Raw genomic sequence first — 16689 nt, 5'->3', positions numbered from 1 at the left:
GGTGGATTCTGGGCCCAGCTCCATCTGCCCCCAACTCCATCCCCTGTCCCCCAACTCCACATACATGCCTTGAATGCCCTTATCCATCACGCAGAGGTAGACAGGAGGGGCTCTGGAGTAGCATACTCTCCCCTTGCCCCTTCTCAGCACACCCCTCTGTCAAACAGTGGACCCAGCCCAATCTGTTGTTGGCTTCCCTGGACAGTTCTTTCCCTTAGAGAGAGTGGGGAGAAGCACAGCCTTAAGTGTACTTTGTATTTTGTTCCATCAATCAGTTTATGAGAATCCTAGTTATTTTTGGCTTTCCTTTATAATCTGACATTTGTTATCTCTGTTCTGGAAAATGATGATGCTTCTAACAGATGTCACGATGATATCATGTATGTAAATAAGTGCTCCTAAAAACTATCAGGGAAATTTAGGATAAAATCCTAGCAGTGTATGTTCCACTAGAAAAATAGATGAGAATAGGCATTTTTATACAGTCTTTGAATGAGGTAAGTTCCTTCACAGAATGACATTAGCTAGAGTGTTTTAGATAGAATGATCCATAAAGAGTCACAGGCTTTTTCTTTAAATCACTGAGTGATTCGTTATGATGCAGTCCTTTTCCCTAGAGTTCTGAGGGAGAATTAGAGAGAGGGAAATATATTAAGGATTAGGTACCTTGATTATAATTGCTTGCCATGATTGAGAATGTATGTAATCATCCTCTGATAATGAAATCACAGTTATCAGAACGTTAGTGAGATGCCCTTTCTCATACCATACTGTGTTTTATGCTTAATTTCCCGAGGTCATATCACCACGTAGCTTGTCTCTGAGTAGGAAATTAAGGATCTGTTCATCTAAGGTATTCGCAGGCTGCACTGGAAGTAGTTTTTAGAAGATAATCAAGATCAAGCCAGGGCAAGAAGCCTTTTGATTCAGGAGCAGAACTAAAAATAGTGAAGCATTATGTCACAGTATAAGACGCAGTGGAGAAGACATGTCTGCATTTTAGTCCACGTTTAGAGTTAGCATGCTTTAGGTGCCCAGTACCATCATGCTATATAGGCCTCTCTGCTGCCTCCAGACTCCTCTTGTTACCCGCCCCCCCAATCCCATGACCCCACGCTTGGCAATCTTGTCCTGTCACCCTGCCTCCTGGGCCTGCCCTCATGGAGCTCCAGGGGCCTGTTTTGGCCAGCCAGGCCCCACAGTGACAGCACAGCCTCGCCTTGGCTGGTTCTCATGGGGCTGGCAACTGGGCCTTAAAGTATGTTGAAAGTCAGCCAGTTCCCTGAGAGATTTTTTACCTTCATCAGAAACATTAAGCATTCCAAGGGATTGGTTAACTTTTGTCTGTAAAGTGTTTTAAAATTTGTGAAATTTTCAAAAATGACGTTTGAGTTACGAAGTGTGGAACTTGTATTCAATGTTTGTTTTTCCATTTAAAAAATAAATTCAGGTAATACTTTGTAGGACAGTTCTGTTGATTTTTACCAGGTATTGAATTGTTTACTCTGAGGGATGACAAAAAGTTCCACAAACATGACTAGGGTCAGAGTTGTATTGTTACCGAAATCACTTCAGGGTCATGTAAAGGAAGCTAAAAGCCAGTGGGGTGGTATGCTTTGACATATTTATAGGGAGAAATATTCATATTGCACCCTTGAGAACAGGTTTATGCTTCTGGTCTGACTGTAGGCCTACATCCCCACTGTCTTAGGAAAAAGGGCAGCACTCCCATCCAGCACCTTCTGGAGCATACTTGTACCCCCACACTGTTCCTGAGACCCTGCTGGGTCTTCATTTCACTCCTCTTTATAGGCATATTGGAAAGTAGCTTCAGGACTCAGTTTCTCATAAGATGAAAACGAATGCAAATGTGTACAAAATGGTGTCAAATTGTGTGTCAGTGGCTACCTAGAAACAGGTGTTAGTCTCTTAAATCCCAAAGGTTAAGGTTTACGTCCTTTAATTAAAATCTTATTAGAATATTATATACTCCCAGAATGTTCACAGTATGTACTGTGTTTGGTACATGCCAAACATAGCATATTTTCTCCTTAATTATGTGGAGTCAACAGCATTGATGTGCTTATTACCCTTTGCCTTCAAGTATGTGTGTGTACAAAGTAGAGATGTGCCCTGCAACATTTCTGATATACCACTGAGCAGAAGGAAATTCTCATTGCCGTATTGATTTTTATAGGAGCACTTTTGGAGGCTTGCAGACCTGTAGCATGCATGGAGGAAGAGGTTTAGAGACCTTCCCCAAACCCAAATTTAAGCATTTAGAGATGTTTTATTTGGGATTTGTCCTTGTTACAAATACCCTGGTGAGAGCAGAATGGCATCACATGTGCATGGGCAAACCATGGCATGGCTTCTCAGGTTCCACCAAACTAACCTCTCACTTTTTGCTGTTTTGCAAGATGACCTGTAACCTATCACTTCAATCCTGGCAGCTAACTGCTCTGCAAAGCTGCATGAGGTGCTGGTGCTGGGCTTCTGGCTGGGGAGGCACAGCTCTGTCAAGTGACCTGGGCAGTTACACTGTCAAGAGTCTTCCCACTTGGTCACACAGGCAAAGGGCTGTGTGAAGGCAGTGAGATACCAGGGATCCTGTCACCTTTGGTTCTGGTACCTTCTCACGTGTGTGTTCTCATTGTCAGCATAAACATACACATAATTTTGTGTCCTGTGTCTTTACTCACCACTAAATTATTTATATTTGTTCTTATTGCTGGGCAGCTTCAAGCCAACTTCTTCTCATACCACATTCTAGGATGAATGTGCCACACGTTTTGTAACCATTTCCTTACTTGGGGCCATGTAGCTTGCTTCCAGGTTTTCCCAGCCATCAACAGTGCCAGGTTAGCTCTCAGGCCTTTTCCCTGTTGGAACTTACTGTCTGTAGTTTGTATAGGTTTTGGAAAAAGTGGTGGTGTGAGGGGCCCGAGGCTGAGACCTGGGGCTGGTGTGTTCTCCCATCTTCAGAGCACCTCTTCCCCCTTCTCTTCACTGGGCACAGGGTCACCACCCCTCTTGTTGCCATTCTCGGTTAGCCTCCCAGGGTCCCTTCTCACCCCACCTTTCTGCCTCTCCCTTGTTCCCCCTGTGCCTGTCGCCAGCAGCTTGGGGAGGCGAGCCTTCTGTGGGCTTCCTTAGGCAGTTTCTGTCTGTGTAGGCTACAGGAAGCTCTAGGAACTGGGCTAGCTCTAACAGTGTAGGGCGGCCTTGGGCTCCTGGGCTTTGTGCTGTGTTGCACATTTGTGGAAGGCATGGCTGCCGCTCTTTAACGTACTGTTCTTTTCCCCCTTCAGAAAGTTTCCTTAAGCTCCATCTCTGAACCACTTCTAAAAAGCACACATATACTATAAAAATCCAGAATGCTCAATTAGGTAAATTAATCTTGAGTGCATGTCAGAATGTGTTGCTAGCAAAGGAACTAGCTGGTGATAGGAGTGTGCTGGGAAAGATGCGACGGGGGAAGGTATGTAGTTGGGAAATAGATTGCCACATGAGCAGCTCATTTAAGAAATACACACACTTTTCATGTCACAAAGTCCTAAACATGTGCCCACATCAGTTATTAAAACAAGTCTGTGATGGGATGTTGTGATGCCTGGCAGTCCAACACAAGAAACTGACCCACAGAGCAGTGATGCAGATGCTGGGTGGCAGTGCCAGCAGGGTAGGTGCTGGACAGCATGAGGGGCTCAGTAGAAATAGGAAGCATGTGAGCAGCAAGCTGTTATAGTGTTAATGGGCTATTTGCAGTGGCTTTTCTCTAGTTTGCAAAGACACGGAATACAGCCTTCCTGTTCCTTAGTTTGGGGACGTGTCCTTTCCTGGGATTGTGCAAATCGAAATGGATTGGAGATAAATACCATCTTGTGGCTGTGAGGTGATGGCATGAGTCCAGCCAGCTAGGACTTGCCAGGCACAGCTTCTTGATGGAGGCTTACATGGGCAGCTTGTTTAGTTTGAAACATGTGGGGTTAGTTGTGATTCCTCTCAGCTGGAAATAATAGAGAAGCCCTATGTAATAGTGGCTGAATCAAGAAAAATGTATTCCTAGTTTAGTTAAAAAAGATGTTTGGGAGAATAGGCATTCTGGGGCTGGTTGGGCATCGTTAAGAGCGTCAGGCTGAGGGACAAGTGGGTGGAGGTGATCCTGGTCCTCAGGAAGGTGGGAGAATGGGCAGGGAAAGGCATTTAGCAGCTGCATAAACCATAATCTGTGCTGTTTCTATTTCAGGTTTAGAGAAATCGCAGGATCCTTAGAAGCAGCACTTACAGATGTACTGGAGGATGCTCCAGGTAACTTCCTGAAAGTGATTCCTCAGAGAGTGAGTGAAGCTCAGCCAGTCACCTAGACCTTCACATTCTGAGGGTACATGCCCCTTGTCCTGTCAGGCAGTAGGCTAGACCTTCAAGGCGTAACTCAACCTCTTTTTTTTTTTTAAAGAGGCTAAAAGAAATCAAATTTTTTTTTTTGTTTATAGAACTTCTTTATAAACATGATAAAATAGGGATCCCTGGGTGGTGCAGTGGTTTGGCACCTGCCTTTGGCCCAGGGCACGATCCTGGAGACCCTGGATCAAATCCCACGTCGGGCTCCCGGTGCATGGAGCCTGCTTCTCCCTCTGCCTATGTCTCCGCCTCTCTCTCTCTCTCTGTGTGTGTGTGACTATCATAAATAAATAAAAATTTTATAAATAAATAAATAAACATGGTAAAATAATGAGATATTATTTCAGCTGTAAAAAAAGAATGAAATCTTGCCATTTCAAGGACATGAATAGAGCTAGAGAGTATTATGCTAAATAAGTCAGAGAAAAACAGATACCATATGATCTCACTCACATATGTAATTTAAGAAATAAAACGAGCAAAGAGAAGAAAAAGACAAACCAAGAAACACTCTTAACTATATAGAGCAAACTGATGGTCACCAGAGGGGAGGTCGGTGGGGGGAGGGGGAAATAGGTGGTGAGGATTAAGAGGACATGTATCATGATGAGCACTGAGTAATGTTCAGAATTGTTGAATTCATTATATTGTACACCTGAAACTAACACAATAGTGTGTTAACTGTGTTAACTACACTGGAATTAAAATTTTTAAAAATGCTTTAAAAACATAGGAAGCAGACCTCATTTTTGTTTCTGAATATAATAACATGTGAAGGGGACCCCCCCCCCCCAGGTGATCAGCTCTCTGTATAGCAAACTGGCTTCTATCTGCTTTCCTCGCAGGCTGAGGTAAAGGATCAGTATGGCCCTTCCCAATATAAATAATAGTGAAAGGGAATAGAAGGGAAGGGAGAAGAAATGGGTAGGAAATATCAGAAAGAGAGACAGAACATAAAGACTCCTAACTCTGGGAAACCAACTAGGGGTGGTGGAAGGGGAGGAGGGCGGGGGGTGGGGGTGAATGGGTGACGGGCACTGAGGGGGGCACTTGACGGGATGAGCACTGGGTGTTATTCTGTATGTTGGCAAATTGAACACCAATAAAAAATAAATTTATTATTAAAAAAATTAAAAAAAAAAAAAAAGGATGGCCCTTCCCTCCTGGGGGATGATTCACAACTGGGGTTCCTGCCCCAGGCCTCCAGGGTCCTCAGCCCCCATCCTGGGATATTGGGCAGGTGACAGTGGTTTGGGTGGGTTCCAGACATGCTTGCTTTCCTTAATAGCCTCATTAATCTAATGTCCGGTGGCCTCTTACATGCTCTATGTCTATTTCTGTAGCTACATAGGTCTCTAGGCTGCTCTGTTGAAATTCGGTTCGTTTCTGTGTGGCTAAGTCAGCCTGGACTGCACTGTCTTAGCCTCAAAGTTTGTTCCCATGTGTCTTTGCGAAACATGGTCATATATAATTGACTTCCTGTACATAAATAGTGTGTTCAGGTAGAGGAACACAAGAATAGACAAACAAAATAGGACACATTCAAAACTAAAGTCGAAACCTTTGCAGGTGACTGTCACTCCTTTTTTTTTTTTTTTTTTTTTTTAGTGACTGTCACTCCTGATTGTGTTTATTGATTTGGTATAAAATACCCTTTAACAAATTATTTTGAATGCTGTGTATGTTTAATATTTCTCAAACACCTGGGAAGGGGAATTGTATAAAATTAGAAAACGCATTGTCATGAAAGATATGATAGCATGGATTATGGCCACTTCTTCAGTCCGGAATTACACATTGAAAATATTAGAATTAAGCCTTGAATTGCCTGTGATTCTTTACATGCCTCTTTTCCTCTCTAGCCGGCAGTTCGTTTTGCCTTTTGGCTTCTCACCGGACATGGAGCAGCCTGCAGAAGTGTTGGTCAGATGAGATGTTCTTGCCAGCGCTGGCGCATCGTCTCTGGAGGCTCACGCTGCAGATTTTGGCTCGGTACTCCATGTTTGTCAGTGAGGTGAGGGCTGGCCCAGCAGCTCTTATGCATTCAACGCTGTTGGGAATTCCAGACACCTTAACACTAGGTGTGCTAAGATTTTACAAGGCCGTGTTGTCACGAGAGGTTGATCTGGAGGACAAGAGTGGGCTCCTTTCTCAAGTTTGCAGCCATGTTTGTTTCCTTTTTTGTCTCAGCACCATTGCCTTTTATGGGTGTTAATTATCACATAGTCAGTGCTTCCTTTTATGGGAAGGTGCTGCACTGACAAGCTCTTGTTCCCTTCTCAAGGCCAGAATTTTTGAGGTGCCTCCATATTAAAACAAAGATGCTCATTTTAATGAAAGTGAGTAGGAATAAAAAATACATTTTAATTGTATTTGGAAGTTTTAAAAAATCATGTGATCATGGAGATTAAAAGATAGGAAAATTAATTAACCTTCTCTTCATTTCAAAACAGCCTACTTTTCTCTTTGTCAAGTAGTTGATTGTATTAGATTTGCACACACCTGTAAAGATAAGGTATTGTCCATAAAGTGTTCCTACAGGCCAGCACTGAGCACGCAAGCAGGCCCTGCACCTGTGTCTTGGCCTCAGAGAGGCCCTGCCTCCTGGACTGTCTCCAGTGAGACAGATAAGCAGCCTGTTAAGTGTATGTGAGGAGTATGAAGATAGGCGTGTGTTAGCTCTCAGGAAGGACAACATGAAGAAGCCTCATCTTTGGGAGGGAATGCCATCTCAGCTGGAGTAGGCGACAAGCATGTCGTCATCCTGCTGCATGTTCTAATGGAAGGAGCACAGGCTTCAGTCAGAATCAAACCCAGGTTCTGCCACTTTTATATTTTGTGATGTTGGGACAATTAGCTCTAGGAGTCCCAAATTCTTCATCTGTAAAATGGGAAAGCAGCTTCTCTGTGTGGTTGTGAGGAGTAAAGAGATACTTGTTGACCAACAAATTGTTGACAGAAGTGCCTGGCAGATCCTGGAAGCTCTGTGGAAGCTAGTTTTCTTTTTCTCTTTTGCCTTCCTCTGCTCAAAAGGGTCTTAGCAGACAACCCATCCTTCAAGCTGTTTCTGAAGAGCACTGTGTAGTCAGTTCCAGGGACACAACGGGCCTTGGTGCAGTTCTTCAGTTAGGCCCAAGTTGGCCGCTTCATGTGTTCTTAATAAGTTACTTTGCTTTGAATATTTGTTATTTCATTTTTTTCTTGATGCCAAAGTATCTCTCTCTGGTTTTTCCCTTGTAACAATACATGATGTGAGTCACTTTTGTTTGTAGTATTTGAAGCATAATGAGGTTTGATATTCCAGAAATTAATTTTCGTTCCATTTAGGGACCTATTTTATTTTTACCTGTTATGTTTTTTATCAGAAATTAGACACAGGTTTAAGGATAAGCATACTTGAGGTTGTATGTAGTTTGACCTTGTTTCTCCTTGTTGTGCTTTCACTGGTGAACTTGTACTGAGTACTTTGTAGATAGCTGTCACTTTAGGTGAGTTGTTGACCCACAAAAATAAAAGCTCAGAGATGTTGCTAGTGGAAAAATAATCATTGAAATGGTTTTTCAGCTTTTACTCAGGCCCATCTCTAATGAAAGTACCAAGGATATTAAAAAGCCTTTGGTAACTGGTAGCAAAGACCCTTCCGTTACCCAAGGAAATGGTGAAGACCAAGGAAGTGGCCCTTCGGAAACAAAGCCTGTGGTCTCCATTTCCAGTACGCAACTTGTGTATGTGGTAGCAGACCTGGACAAGCTTCAGGAGCAGGTAGGCCCATGTCCTGGCAGAATTCCAGCTGCTAGCTTCAGTGCTCCCACAGGAGGCCGTATGTGCAAAGACCTGACACCATTTGGCTTCACGGGGCTTAGCATCATGGGACCCAGGGGTACCTGGGGAGATATGTTCATCTGTCCTTCAAAGTGTCTCTCCCACAGGTGGGCTCTCTGCCTCCTTGCTTATCAGTCTAGTCTCGTCCTGTGTGACCCTGGGGCCTCTGCTTCCTTTTCAGTGGCGCTGTCATTAGCTCTGGGGGAGCCACGCACCATCTGTCCATTAGCTCCACTTTCTCTGTGCAGGCATGATTGCTAATGGGCTGGAGTTTAATTGCTTCTCCCGCACTTGACCACTTATTTCCTGGTAACATTTCATCTTCAGCTGTACTTTGAAAGTGCTGAACTGTTAAAATTTCCCCCTCTGTTTTCCCTAGATAGGGGTCCATATTGAGGGCCTTTATCATTAATGAAGAGGGCTTTGTGGATTGAATTTGTGTTTGAGTGCCCTGATACATAACTATCCTTTCCTCCGGTTTAAATATATTGTGGCACTTGAACAAATAATATATTTTGAGCAAAATCTGATCTTCCTTGTAAGCTGTTTTTGGTACTGGGGTGACCCACAGAATAGAAAATGCTTCTGCTAATTCCCTGGGTCTGCTTATAGCTGTGGACTGCTTTTCCTGTGTTGTTGGATTCTGTGATCATGAAAGTGTAAAGAGTTTTATTTTCTTCTGATGAAAATGACAGAAAGTCCTGAGTCTAGTTTCAGCATTCATTAACAATATTTTAGAGTTTATAGATGCAAATAGAATTGCCTCTTCCTTTGATTTATAAGAAGTAACTGAATATATAAAGTGCATATTTATTTCAGCTTCCAGAACTCTTGGAAACAATCAAGCCAAAACTTGAAATGATTGGCTTTAAGAATTTTTCTTCTATCTCAGGTAAAAATGAATGTTTAGACTCAGCAAATCTTTGATTAAGAAATAATTTAAAATAAAACTTCAGAGACTGTAGGATGTATATGCCATTTTCTTCTCTAGTTGTAAATTCTTGGTTGTATCTGTATTCTGTTCTGTGATTTTAACTTCTCTAAATGAGATATTTTGTTTAATTCTCATGATTTGATTTGACTTACTGTCGTACACTCTCTAACTACTATGACGCTGTCTAAAATAAGATTCACATCTAGGCCTGAGTAAGTGGTTAAATTGAATCTATATGTCTCAACAGCAGCCCTGGAGGACTCTCAGACGTCTCTGTCTGCCTGTGTTCCTGCCTTAAGTAACAGGATCATCCAAGACTTAAGTGAGTCTTGTTTCAGTTACCTGAAAAGTGCCCTGGAGGTTCCCAGGCTTTACCGAAGGACCAATAAGGTCAGCACCACTCCCTGAAAATAATTTTGAAGTGGGGAAATACATAGTAGGAGAGCCACCAAGGGGGTAGTGGCAGATCAAGATACAGAGATGGGTGCCCAGGGGCAGCACTGCCCAGAGGCAGACCTGCTCAGCCTCATCCAGAGAATATTTGAGAAGGGGGACCCCCCCCCCCCCCCGGGTAGATGGTCAGCTGCTTTCGGAATTGGACTCAGACAGTACTGACTTGTTTGGATTCCTTTGGCCTTAGGGAAAGAGAGTAATTTCAGAAGAAAGCATTTTAATAAAATATTTTTAATTCCTTTATACCCTCTTGGTTTTTGTAGCTTATATTTGAAAAAAAATGGAATTTACCTTGTTCCCTTCATAGTGCCCTAGCACGTACCTACCTTCTCCTGTTCTTTAACTTGATAAGATTTGAAAAGCTACATTAAGAGTATGAAAAGCATTTATAAGACTTCAAAAAAGTGTGCATGCACACTGATGTTCAAGGTCGAATTCTCCTGTTGTCACATCTTATAGAATGGTGATTTGGGGACTTCATTTTGACCAGTGGTTTAGTTTCCTCTCCTGAGCTCTCAGTTTCAGGCATCTCTATGCTCATTTCCTTCTTGCCACATGTCATTTAATTTTCCATCGAATTTTCTTTTTTTCCTCAATTGTAGTGTTGGATGTTAGGCACTTTACTACTAAAATTATTTCCAAGAACTGTGAAAATTCCCAGGACATTGTGCTTTTCTGGAGTCTCTCTGGAGTTCCTGTGTACGTCCCTGTTTTAGGGCAGCCTCAACGTTGGCATCTTCCCTGTTTATGTTACTCTGCCTGTCTGACTCGGTGTCCTGGAGGCACTTGAGGGCTGAACTGAGCTTCAGCAAGTCTCCTTTGTGGCTACTCCTTTTTTCCTTTTAAAATCTGCGTGTGCAATAGGCTTACCACTTCCAGCAAGAGTACTTTGTCACCCGATTTTTCCTTTCTGATCTGACCTGAAACTCCCATGTCAAAGTGGGAGAGAGAGACCTACTTTATATTCCCAAATTCGTTAATATTCTTTTACTAAGCCACCAGCTTTTCCTGTCTGTTGTATATGATGTTAATATATTTACCAGGTGCTTGGGGGTCAGATACTCTCATTTGTTCTATAAAGTGAATGCCAGTGTCCTTGTTTGCAGACAAAGAAACTTAAACTAAGAAAAGTCCAATTACTTGCCCTAGATCCTTGCTGGTCGGTCAGTCCACCTGGTGGGAGCTCGTTGGAAATGCACCAAGTCAAGCACAACCCTCCTCCTCTGTGTACACACTTAGGTGCTTGTTCCCTCTTTCTCTCTCTTCCTCTTTCTGGCTCTGCTCTAAATATGATTTCCCCTCGCTTTACTCTTCTTGGCCCCCTCCTGTTCTCCAGGTATTTTTCTATAGACATTAGTGTTATTCTGGGGAGGGAATGACGTTTGTACATGTCTCAAAACTGATACATCACTAGCATCTCTTTGAAGTTTTGAGTAACTTATTCTCCTTTTTTTTTTTTTCTTTATGTTTTTTTAACCTCTACCATCATTATTCCAGGAGGTGCCAACAACAGCCTCCTCTTATGTGGACAGTGCTCTGAAGCCATTTTACCAACTTCAGAGTGGGCACAAGGATAAGCTCAAACAGGCAATAATTCAGCAGTGGCTAGAAGGCGCACTTTCTGAGAGCACTCATAAGTGAGTACCTTAGAAGTAGGCTATTCCAGACTTTCTTAGAAGATCCCTGAGTCAGAGACCACTGAGGCCACCAGGGGATTGCATGTTGACGGGGTGGTGAGCACATCAAGTCAGTGTGTCACTGGGTGAGTCAGGTACAGGTGCTTAATACTTCTGTCTGTGTTGATGGCTGAGCTGTGCTCGCTTCACTCCTCCTGCACCCAGAGCGCTTTGGGCCACCTGCCTCCACCTAAACCGCCTCCCAGCTTCCCTGGGTCTCACACAGGTCCTGCACTACCCTGGGCAGGCCTGGGTTTTGCTGTCCATTATACACTTCATGCAGGCCTCTTACTGCAAGTCCAGGCATCGTTTTTCCTTGAGGATTCTTTCTCTCCTCAGCTGTGTCAGTCGAAAATGGGTCTGATCACTCCAGATAATGAAAGACTCCTACTGGTGAGGCCACTGCAGTCTAGGAAAAGAAAACATATTTTCTGAAGTATCATTACAATGGATAAATGTTCAGTGCCTAAAACCCTGCAACCCTTGAAAACATAAGGAGGTCTTCAGCATCTCCGTGTTTGAATGTCTCCTTATTTCTCATTTAATCAACTCTTCTCCAAATGCCAGCATTGAGTTATGTCCGAGTATATTATTCAGTTTTATTATTGAATTTTGTATAATTATTTTGCAATAATATTTGATTTATTTCAATTGTTTCTGAATTAAGTGACATTTGTGGGTTAATTTAGAACAGAACCATGAGTTACAGTGTTGTTTTTGTAGGCAAATATATTCCAAGTGCCAAGTAACCAGCTTGTAAACTAAGTTTTGAAATGCAACTCATTTATAATTTGCAAATTTTATTAAGATTATTGTGAAGGAAATTAGTTTTATTTAAAATTTTGAAATGCTTCCATTCCTTAAAAGATGAGCCATTCCTAGGACTGATTCTAAATGAATCTGTTGCTTGCACTTGGGGAATGAGCTCCAGCTGCTCACCCTTCAAGTAGGAAAGACAGTTTGGCCCACGATTTCCTCTTAGTGTTTGGGAGTAAAATTGTACAGAGAGTCCATATACATATTTCTTCAGTTCTGAGGGAATGCAGTGGTAGAAAGTCAAGACTCTGGGTTTTTTTCAGTCCTAAGAAACATTGATAAATGTACCATGGCTGATTTTTTAAGTGGAAATGAATTTTGTCTTAAAAATCTCTTGCTTTGGTCCACAAAGCCAGTTCATCTGTTTGGGGATGCACACAGACTCCTCCGTCTTACCAGTGGGTGTGTCTTATGCTCCAGGTACTACGAAACTGTGTCAGACGTTCTGAGCTCGGTGAGGAAGATGGAGGAGAGCCTGAAAAGGCTGAAACAAGCCAGAAAAAGCACTCCCACCAATCCCGTCGGTCCTAGTGGTGGTGGCATGAGTGATGATGACAAAATCAGGCTGCAGTTGGCCTTAGATGTGGAGTACTTGGGAGAGCAGGTAAGCCCCGAGCCATCATCAGCCCCGTGTGTCTGACGCAAGTTCTACGGGCCCAGCCATCTCCTGGTGGCTGTTCTGAGCCCACACGTGCTGCCGAGCAGGGTGGGGGGCGTCCACTCCCAGAGCTGGAAGAAGGGTCAGGGCCCCAGACTTGAAAGAGATATGGGTGTGTACCCAACACTGTAAATTGACAGTTGAGGTCTGATGAACTGGTCTTTGGTGCAGCTGACATCTGCTTGGCTCACGGGCCCTCATGTTCACAAAGCCCGCTGTAGTATGGGCTCACAGAAGATGGTGTCCTTTTTGTCCACTGACCGGAAAGTGTCTGAGACCTAATCAGGCGGTTAGAATAACTAGAAATGCATTAGCTCGTGGGTTTCTCACTGCAGCCCTTAAGGAATTGTCTGAGCCTGACTTCTTTGTTTCCCTGGCTGGGTTTTCTCAGGTTTTAGAGTCATGGCAGGTAGATGAACGTTCCTGAATATAGTGCTACTTAGGAGGCAAGTATAGGTTCTGGACAGGGCCTCTGCTCATACAGAGGTGACTTGCTTAAGGACTGTGAAACTTGTTGCTCTTGATAAGCTGGCTTTCTAAGCTGTTCACATTCGCTGTATGGCATGGGTCCTCCAGGAAATTTCCTTTGCTAGAGGAAAAGAAGTGAGATCCTAAAAGCTCCCTCAGGAGATGCTTGGTTTTCTAGCTCACTGAGGACTTGCATATCAGGGTCGTCACTGGAGATCCACATTTGCTGCTTTGAGGTGAATTTACAGATACATCCCGGCAGGAATCCATTGCTCCATTTCTTTATTTCACAAGGGAAACTTCCAGTCTTTTTTACAAACAAGACAGCTTGCTACAGCAAAATGAGAAACAAAGAAACCAGACACAGGCGGGGTGGGTGGAAGCAGGGGGATGAAAAGAAATGGTACCCTGTGGTCCTGGTCCCCAGATGAGCGTCAACATGCCCACAGATGTGAAGTACTTGGTGTAGATTTTCCCAGATTTTCCTGTGAGTGTGTGGGGTTTGTTGCCGTTGTTAACAACAGTGGGAACATGGGATGCCACAACTCGGTTGCCTCAGTAATTCACTCTGGTTCTCTGCCACAACGTCCACAATTCATCAGATTCTGAGAAAAGGTTGTTGATGGCATGTGAAGAAAGTAAAAGCGCAGGCCATTGCTTTTTGGAAAAACTCTCTGCTTAACAAATAGTTTACTTTATTATTCTTTTTGTGTGAATTTTCTTTTCCAGTTCACAAAAGAGGCTCTTACCCTGGGTAAGCCTGATTTGATGGACTTAGATAAATGAACATGCTGGCTTCATAGAATGCTAACTTTAACCCAAAAAAGTGAAGCTTTATAATGAGTAAATCCTTTGCTGTGAAGGGAAAAAATACTCTGCCATTCTTTGGGGAGCTGCCTTTTTCTGATTTCTTGGAGGGTGGGGGTGGTAGTTATTCTTGTGTTCTTCATAAGGGCCTTTTGTTCGTATTCAGCTGAGACCACAGTGCTTTTATTCACTTTCGTGGCCTTTGCAGATACAAAAGATGGGCCTGGCAACGAAGGACATAAAGAGCTTCCCGGCCCTGGCAGAGCTGGTTGCCGCCGCCAAGGACCAGGCAACTGCAGAATAGCCGTGAGCATCTTGGAAGAGCCCACAGGGAGAGGAAAGCTGGACGGCAAGCCTGAAGGGAAGAAGGTGGCTCCGTCCTCTTTCCAAGCCTCTGAGGCCAAGAAGTGCTTCCACATGTCTCCAGCAACATGCCAATGCGGCTTCTCTCCGCACACCTGGGTCTCCTTTCACCCAGAACAGAACACAGAAGCCTTTTTCCGTTGTATGGAAGATAGTTTTTAAGACACTTAACTTTCTACTATAGTTTACAGAGCAAATTATTTTATTTTTATTGTAAATCTTAGCGTGGAAGAGCCGATTTCTTAAAATACGATTAGAGGAAATAAGATGTCTGACTATGGAAAGTTGGCCCACTGACCCTGCCATGGGAAGCACCTGCCTGCAGGGGTGACCGCAACAGGTGGCTCGCTCCCCTCAGCCCCTCCTCTGCTGGGCCCTGCTGTGTGAGGTGACACTCTAAAAGGCAGGAAGCAATGCTGCTCCTCCGTTCTCCCACTGGGTGTTCAGTGAGAGTGCTTCCCATCACATCATCATTCCTGGCAGCGGCTGGAACCAGTAGGGAAGATGTATTTCCTGAATAAAAAAAGTGTCTGCCAAAAGTGTGTGCAATTTTTATTTGTGGATCCAGTGCAAGTTAAATGGTGCTCCTCCCAGGTGCCCTGTGAGGTGTGTCTCCTTGAGGGCACCTGCCTCCCACACCGCTTGTGGTGGGGCCTGCCTGGGAAAACCTCCTGCAGGTGTGGGAGGTGACAAGGCCACGGACCCATGCGTGTCAGGAGGTAACAGCTGCAGGAATTTTGGGAAGAGGTAGGAGCACGAGGTGGGCTGCTGCTGACCGACCCCACAGAGGCAGGCGCGCTTCCTCTGCTTGTGTTTCGTTACAGCTCAGCGTCTCCTCTGTTCAAAGATCAGCTCTGGAGAGAGAAAGGAATGGGATAAGCAATAGGCAATTAAGAAAGAAGATCTGGGAGCTAGCAGCAATTTTTTTTTTTTTTTTTTTAGTGCAGTGATGAAGCAGAGCTGCAGAAATAGGGAGCACAGGAGGAACCCCAGTAGAAGCGACAAGAGCAGCAGCAGGAGCTCCCGGCCACATGTCTTCCAGCCCATGGGCAGTGTGGCTTCCCCTCTGTTCAGGGCCTGTGCCTGCACCCTGTGGAGAGCGCGCGTGCCTGGCCTCAGCAGGGAGCGCCCTGCCCCCACTGGATTGGCCTCTAAGCAGACCATGTTGGCAGCCTGGTCAGACCCAGCCCCGTGGGTGAGAGAGCAGAAAGGACTCAACATCAGGGTCGGAACTCACCTGGCTGCGGGAGCCGGCTCAGCCGTCTTGTCTTTGTGGGCGTTGCCTCTGCATGGTGCTGGGCCTTGAGGCAGCAAGGAGCGGTCGGGAAGGAAAGCCAGGCGTGAAGTGAGAGAGCAAGGCCAACCTGGAACCAGTGGAGATAAACTGGCACCCACCTTTGTTTCTTGCTTCCTCTAGACGCCAAGTTCAGGACAGGGGGGGCCTGTGGAAGTTGTGCTTCCTTGAAGCTGCTCGCACCCAAGGGAGCCAAAGAGGTCCAGCAGGTGAGCCTGCAGCTCAGCGGAATCTGTGAGCTGCCATGGTGGCCTCCCCTACACTAGCCTCCGAGTGTCAACAGGCCCTTGTGGGCAGCGCTGACCTCCCACCGTGCCCAGTGGGGTGTTGCGGGAGCAGAGACCCAGCCCTACCAGGCTGACGGTCTGCTGGATAGCCACGTGGCTGAGCACCTCCCTCCAGCCTGGTCCCGGACTGCTTTGCCTTTCTCCTTTGTCCCCACATGTGGTTGGCAGGGATACAGTGTATTAGTCCTTCCAACTCCACATTATCCCCATTATGCAGATGAGGAAATAGAAATTAAAAAGTTAGATAACTAACAAGCCAAATTTAAACCCAGGCAAGATTGTTCCAAGTCCAGTTTGCTTGCCAACAGGTAGTTCTTCCTCCGTAGTAAGAACATCGGTACAGGGAGGCTGATAGTCCAGGGTCGGGGCCCCAGGCTTGGCCTGGGCTCAGTAACACTGTGTTCTGGGCTTGTTTCCGCAAAGCTACACACGTGGGGCCCTGATCCCTATTTCTAGACTGAAGAAACAATCTTTAATAAAAAACAAAAGGTTCTACAACACTTCTGGCTTCCCCAGACCATCTCCTTCATTTAGTGTGTGTTTTGTTAGCTTTGCCTTGAAGAATCATAATTGAACAAAGTTAGAGATGAAGCAATACATTTTTATAGTAAAACTATAATGATTTTTTTACTTTAGAATATAAGAATCAAAAGGCATCTCAGCCCAAGAGTAATGTGGCGCCAGGAGGCAGTGTGCGAGTGGGTGCT

At 44.6% G+C, this 16689-nt stretch overlaps 1 protein-coding gene and 1 long non-coding RNA gene across 3 annotated transcripts in view; one reads left to right on the top strand and one right to left on the bottom strand.

The window, feature by feature from the left end:
• Positions 1-14940, top strand: part of COG2 (component of oligomeric golgi complex 2) — a 51347-nt gene extending 36407 nt beyond the window's left edge. Inside the window, exons 11-18 of one of the 2 annotated variants that reach the window (XM_077894542.1) lie at positions 4250-4311; positions 6267-6418; positions 7969-8166; positions 9046-9118; positions 9411-9550; positions 11111-11250; positions 12526-12709; positions 14247-14940. In XM_077894542.1, coding sequence (XP_077750668.1) covers positions 4250-4311; positions 6267-6418; positions 7969-8166; positions 9046-9118; positions 9411-9550; positions 11111-11250; positions 12526-12709; positions 14247-14342 — 1045 coding nt within the window. In that variant the 3' untranslated portion in view covers positions 14343-14940. Of the gene's footprint in view, positions 1-4249; positions 4312-6266; positions 6419-7968; positions 8167-9045; positions 9119-9407; positions 9551-11110; positions 11251-12525; positions 12710-14246 lie in introns of both variants that reach the window. The other variant, XM_077894541.1, reaches the window with a different exon arrangement.
• Positions 9406-16158, bottom strand: LOC144312168 (uncharacterized). The gene is made up of 2 exons (XR_013377596.1): positions 15639-16158; positions 9406-15255 (listed from the first exon to the last, which is right to left on the bottom strand). It is a non-coding gene; the product is annotated as an uncharacterized LOC144312168 (long non-coding RNA).
• Positions 16159-16689: the final 531 nt, after the last annotated feature.

This window comes from Canis aureus, chromosome 4 (assembly GCF_053574225.1).
Source record: "Canis aureus isolate CA01 chromosome 4, VMU_Caureus_v.1.0, whole genome shotgun sequence".
Classification (NCBI taxonomy): Eukaryota; Metazoa; Chordata; class Mammalia; order Carnivora; family Canidae; genus Canis; species Canis aureus.
The sequence above is the reverse complement of the archived record's forward strand: the minus strand, read 5'-3'. Positions and strand labels throughout refer to the sequence as shown.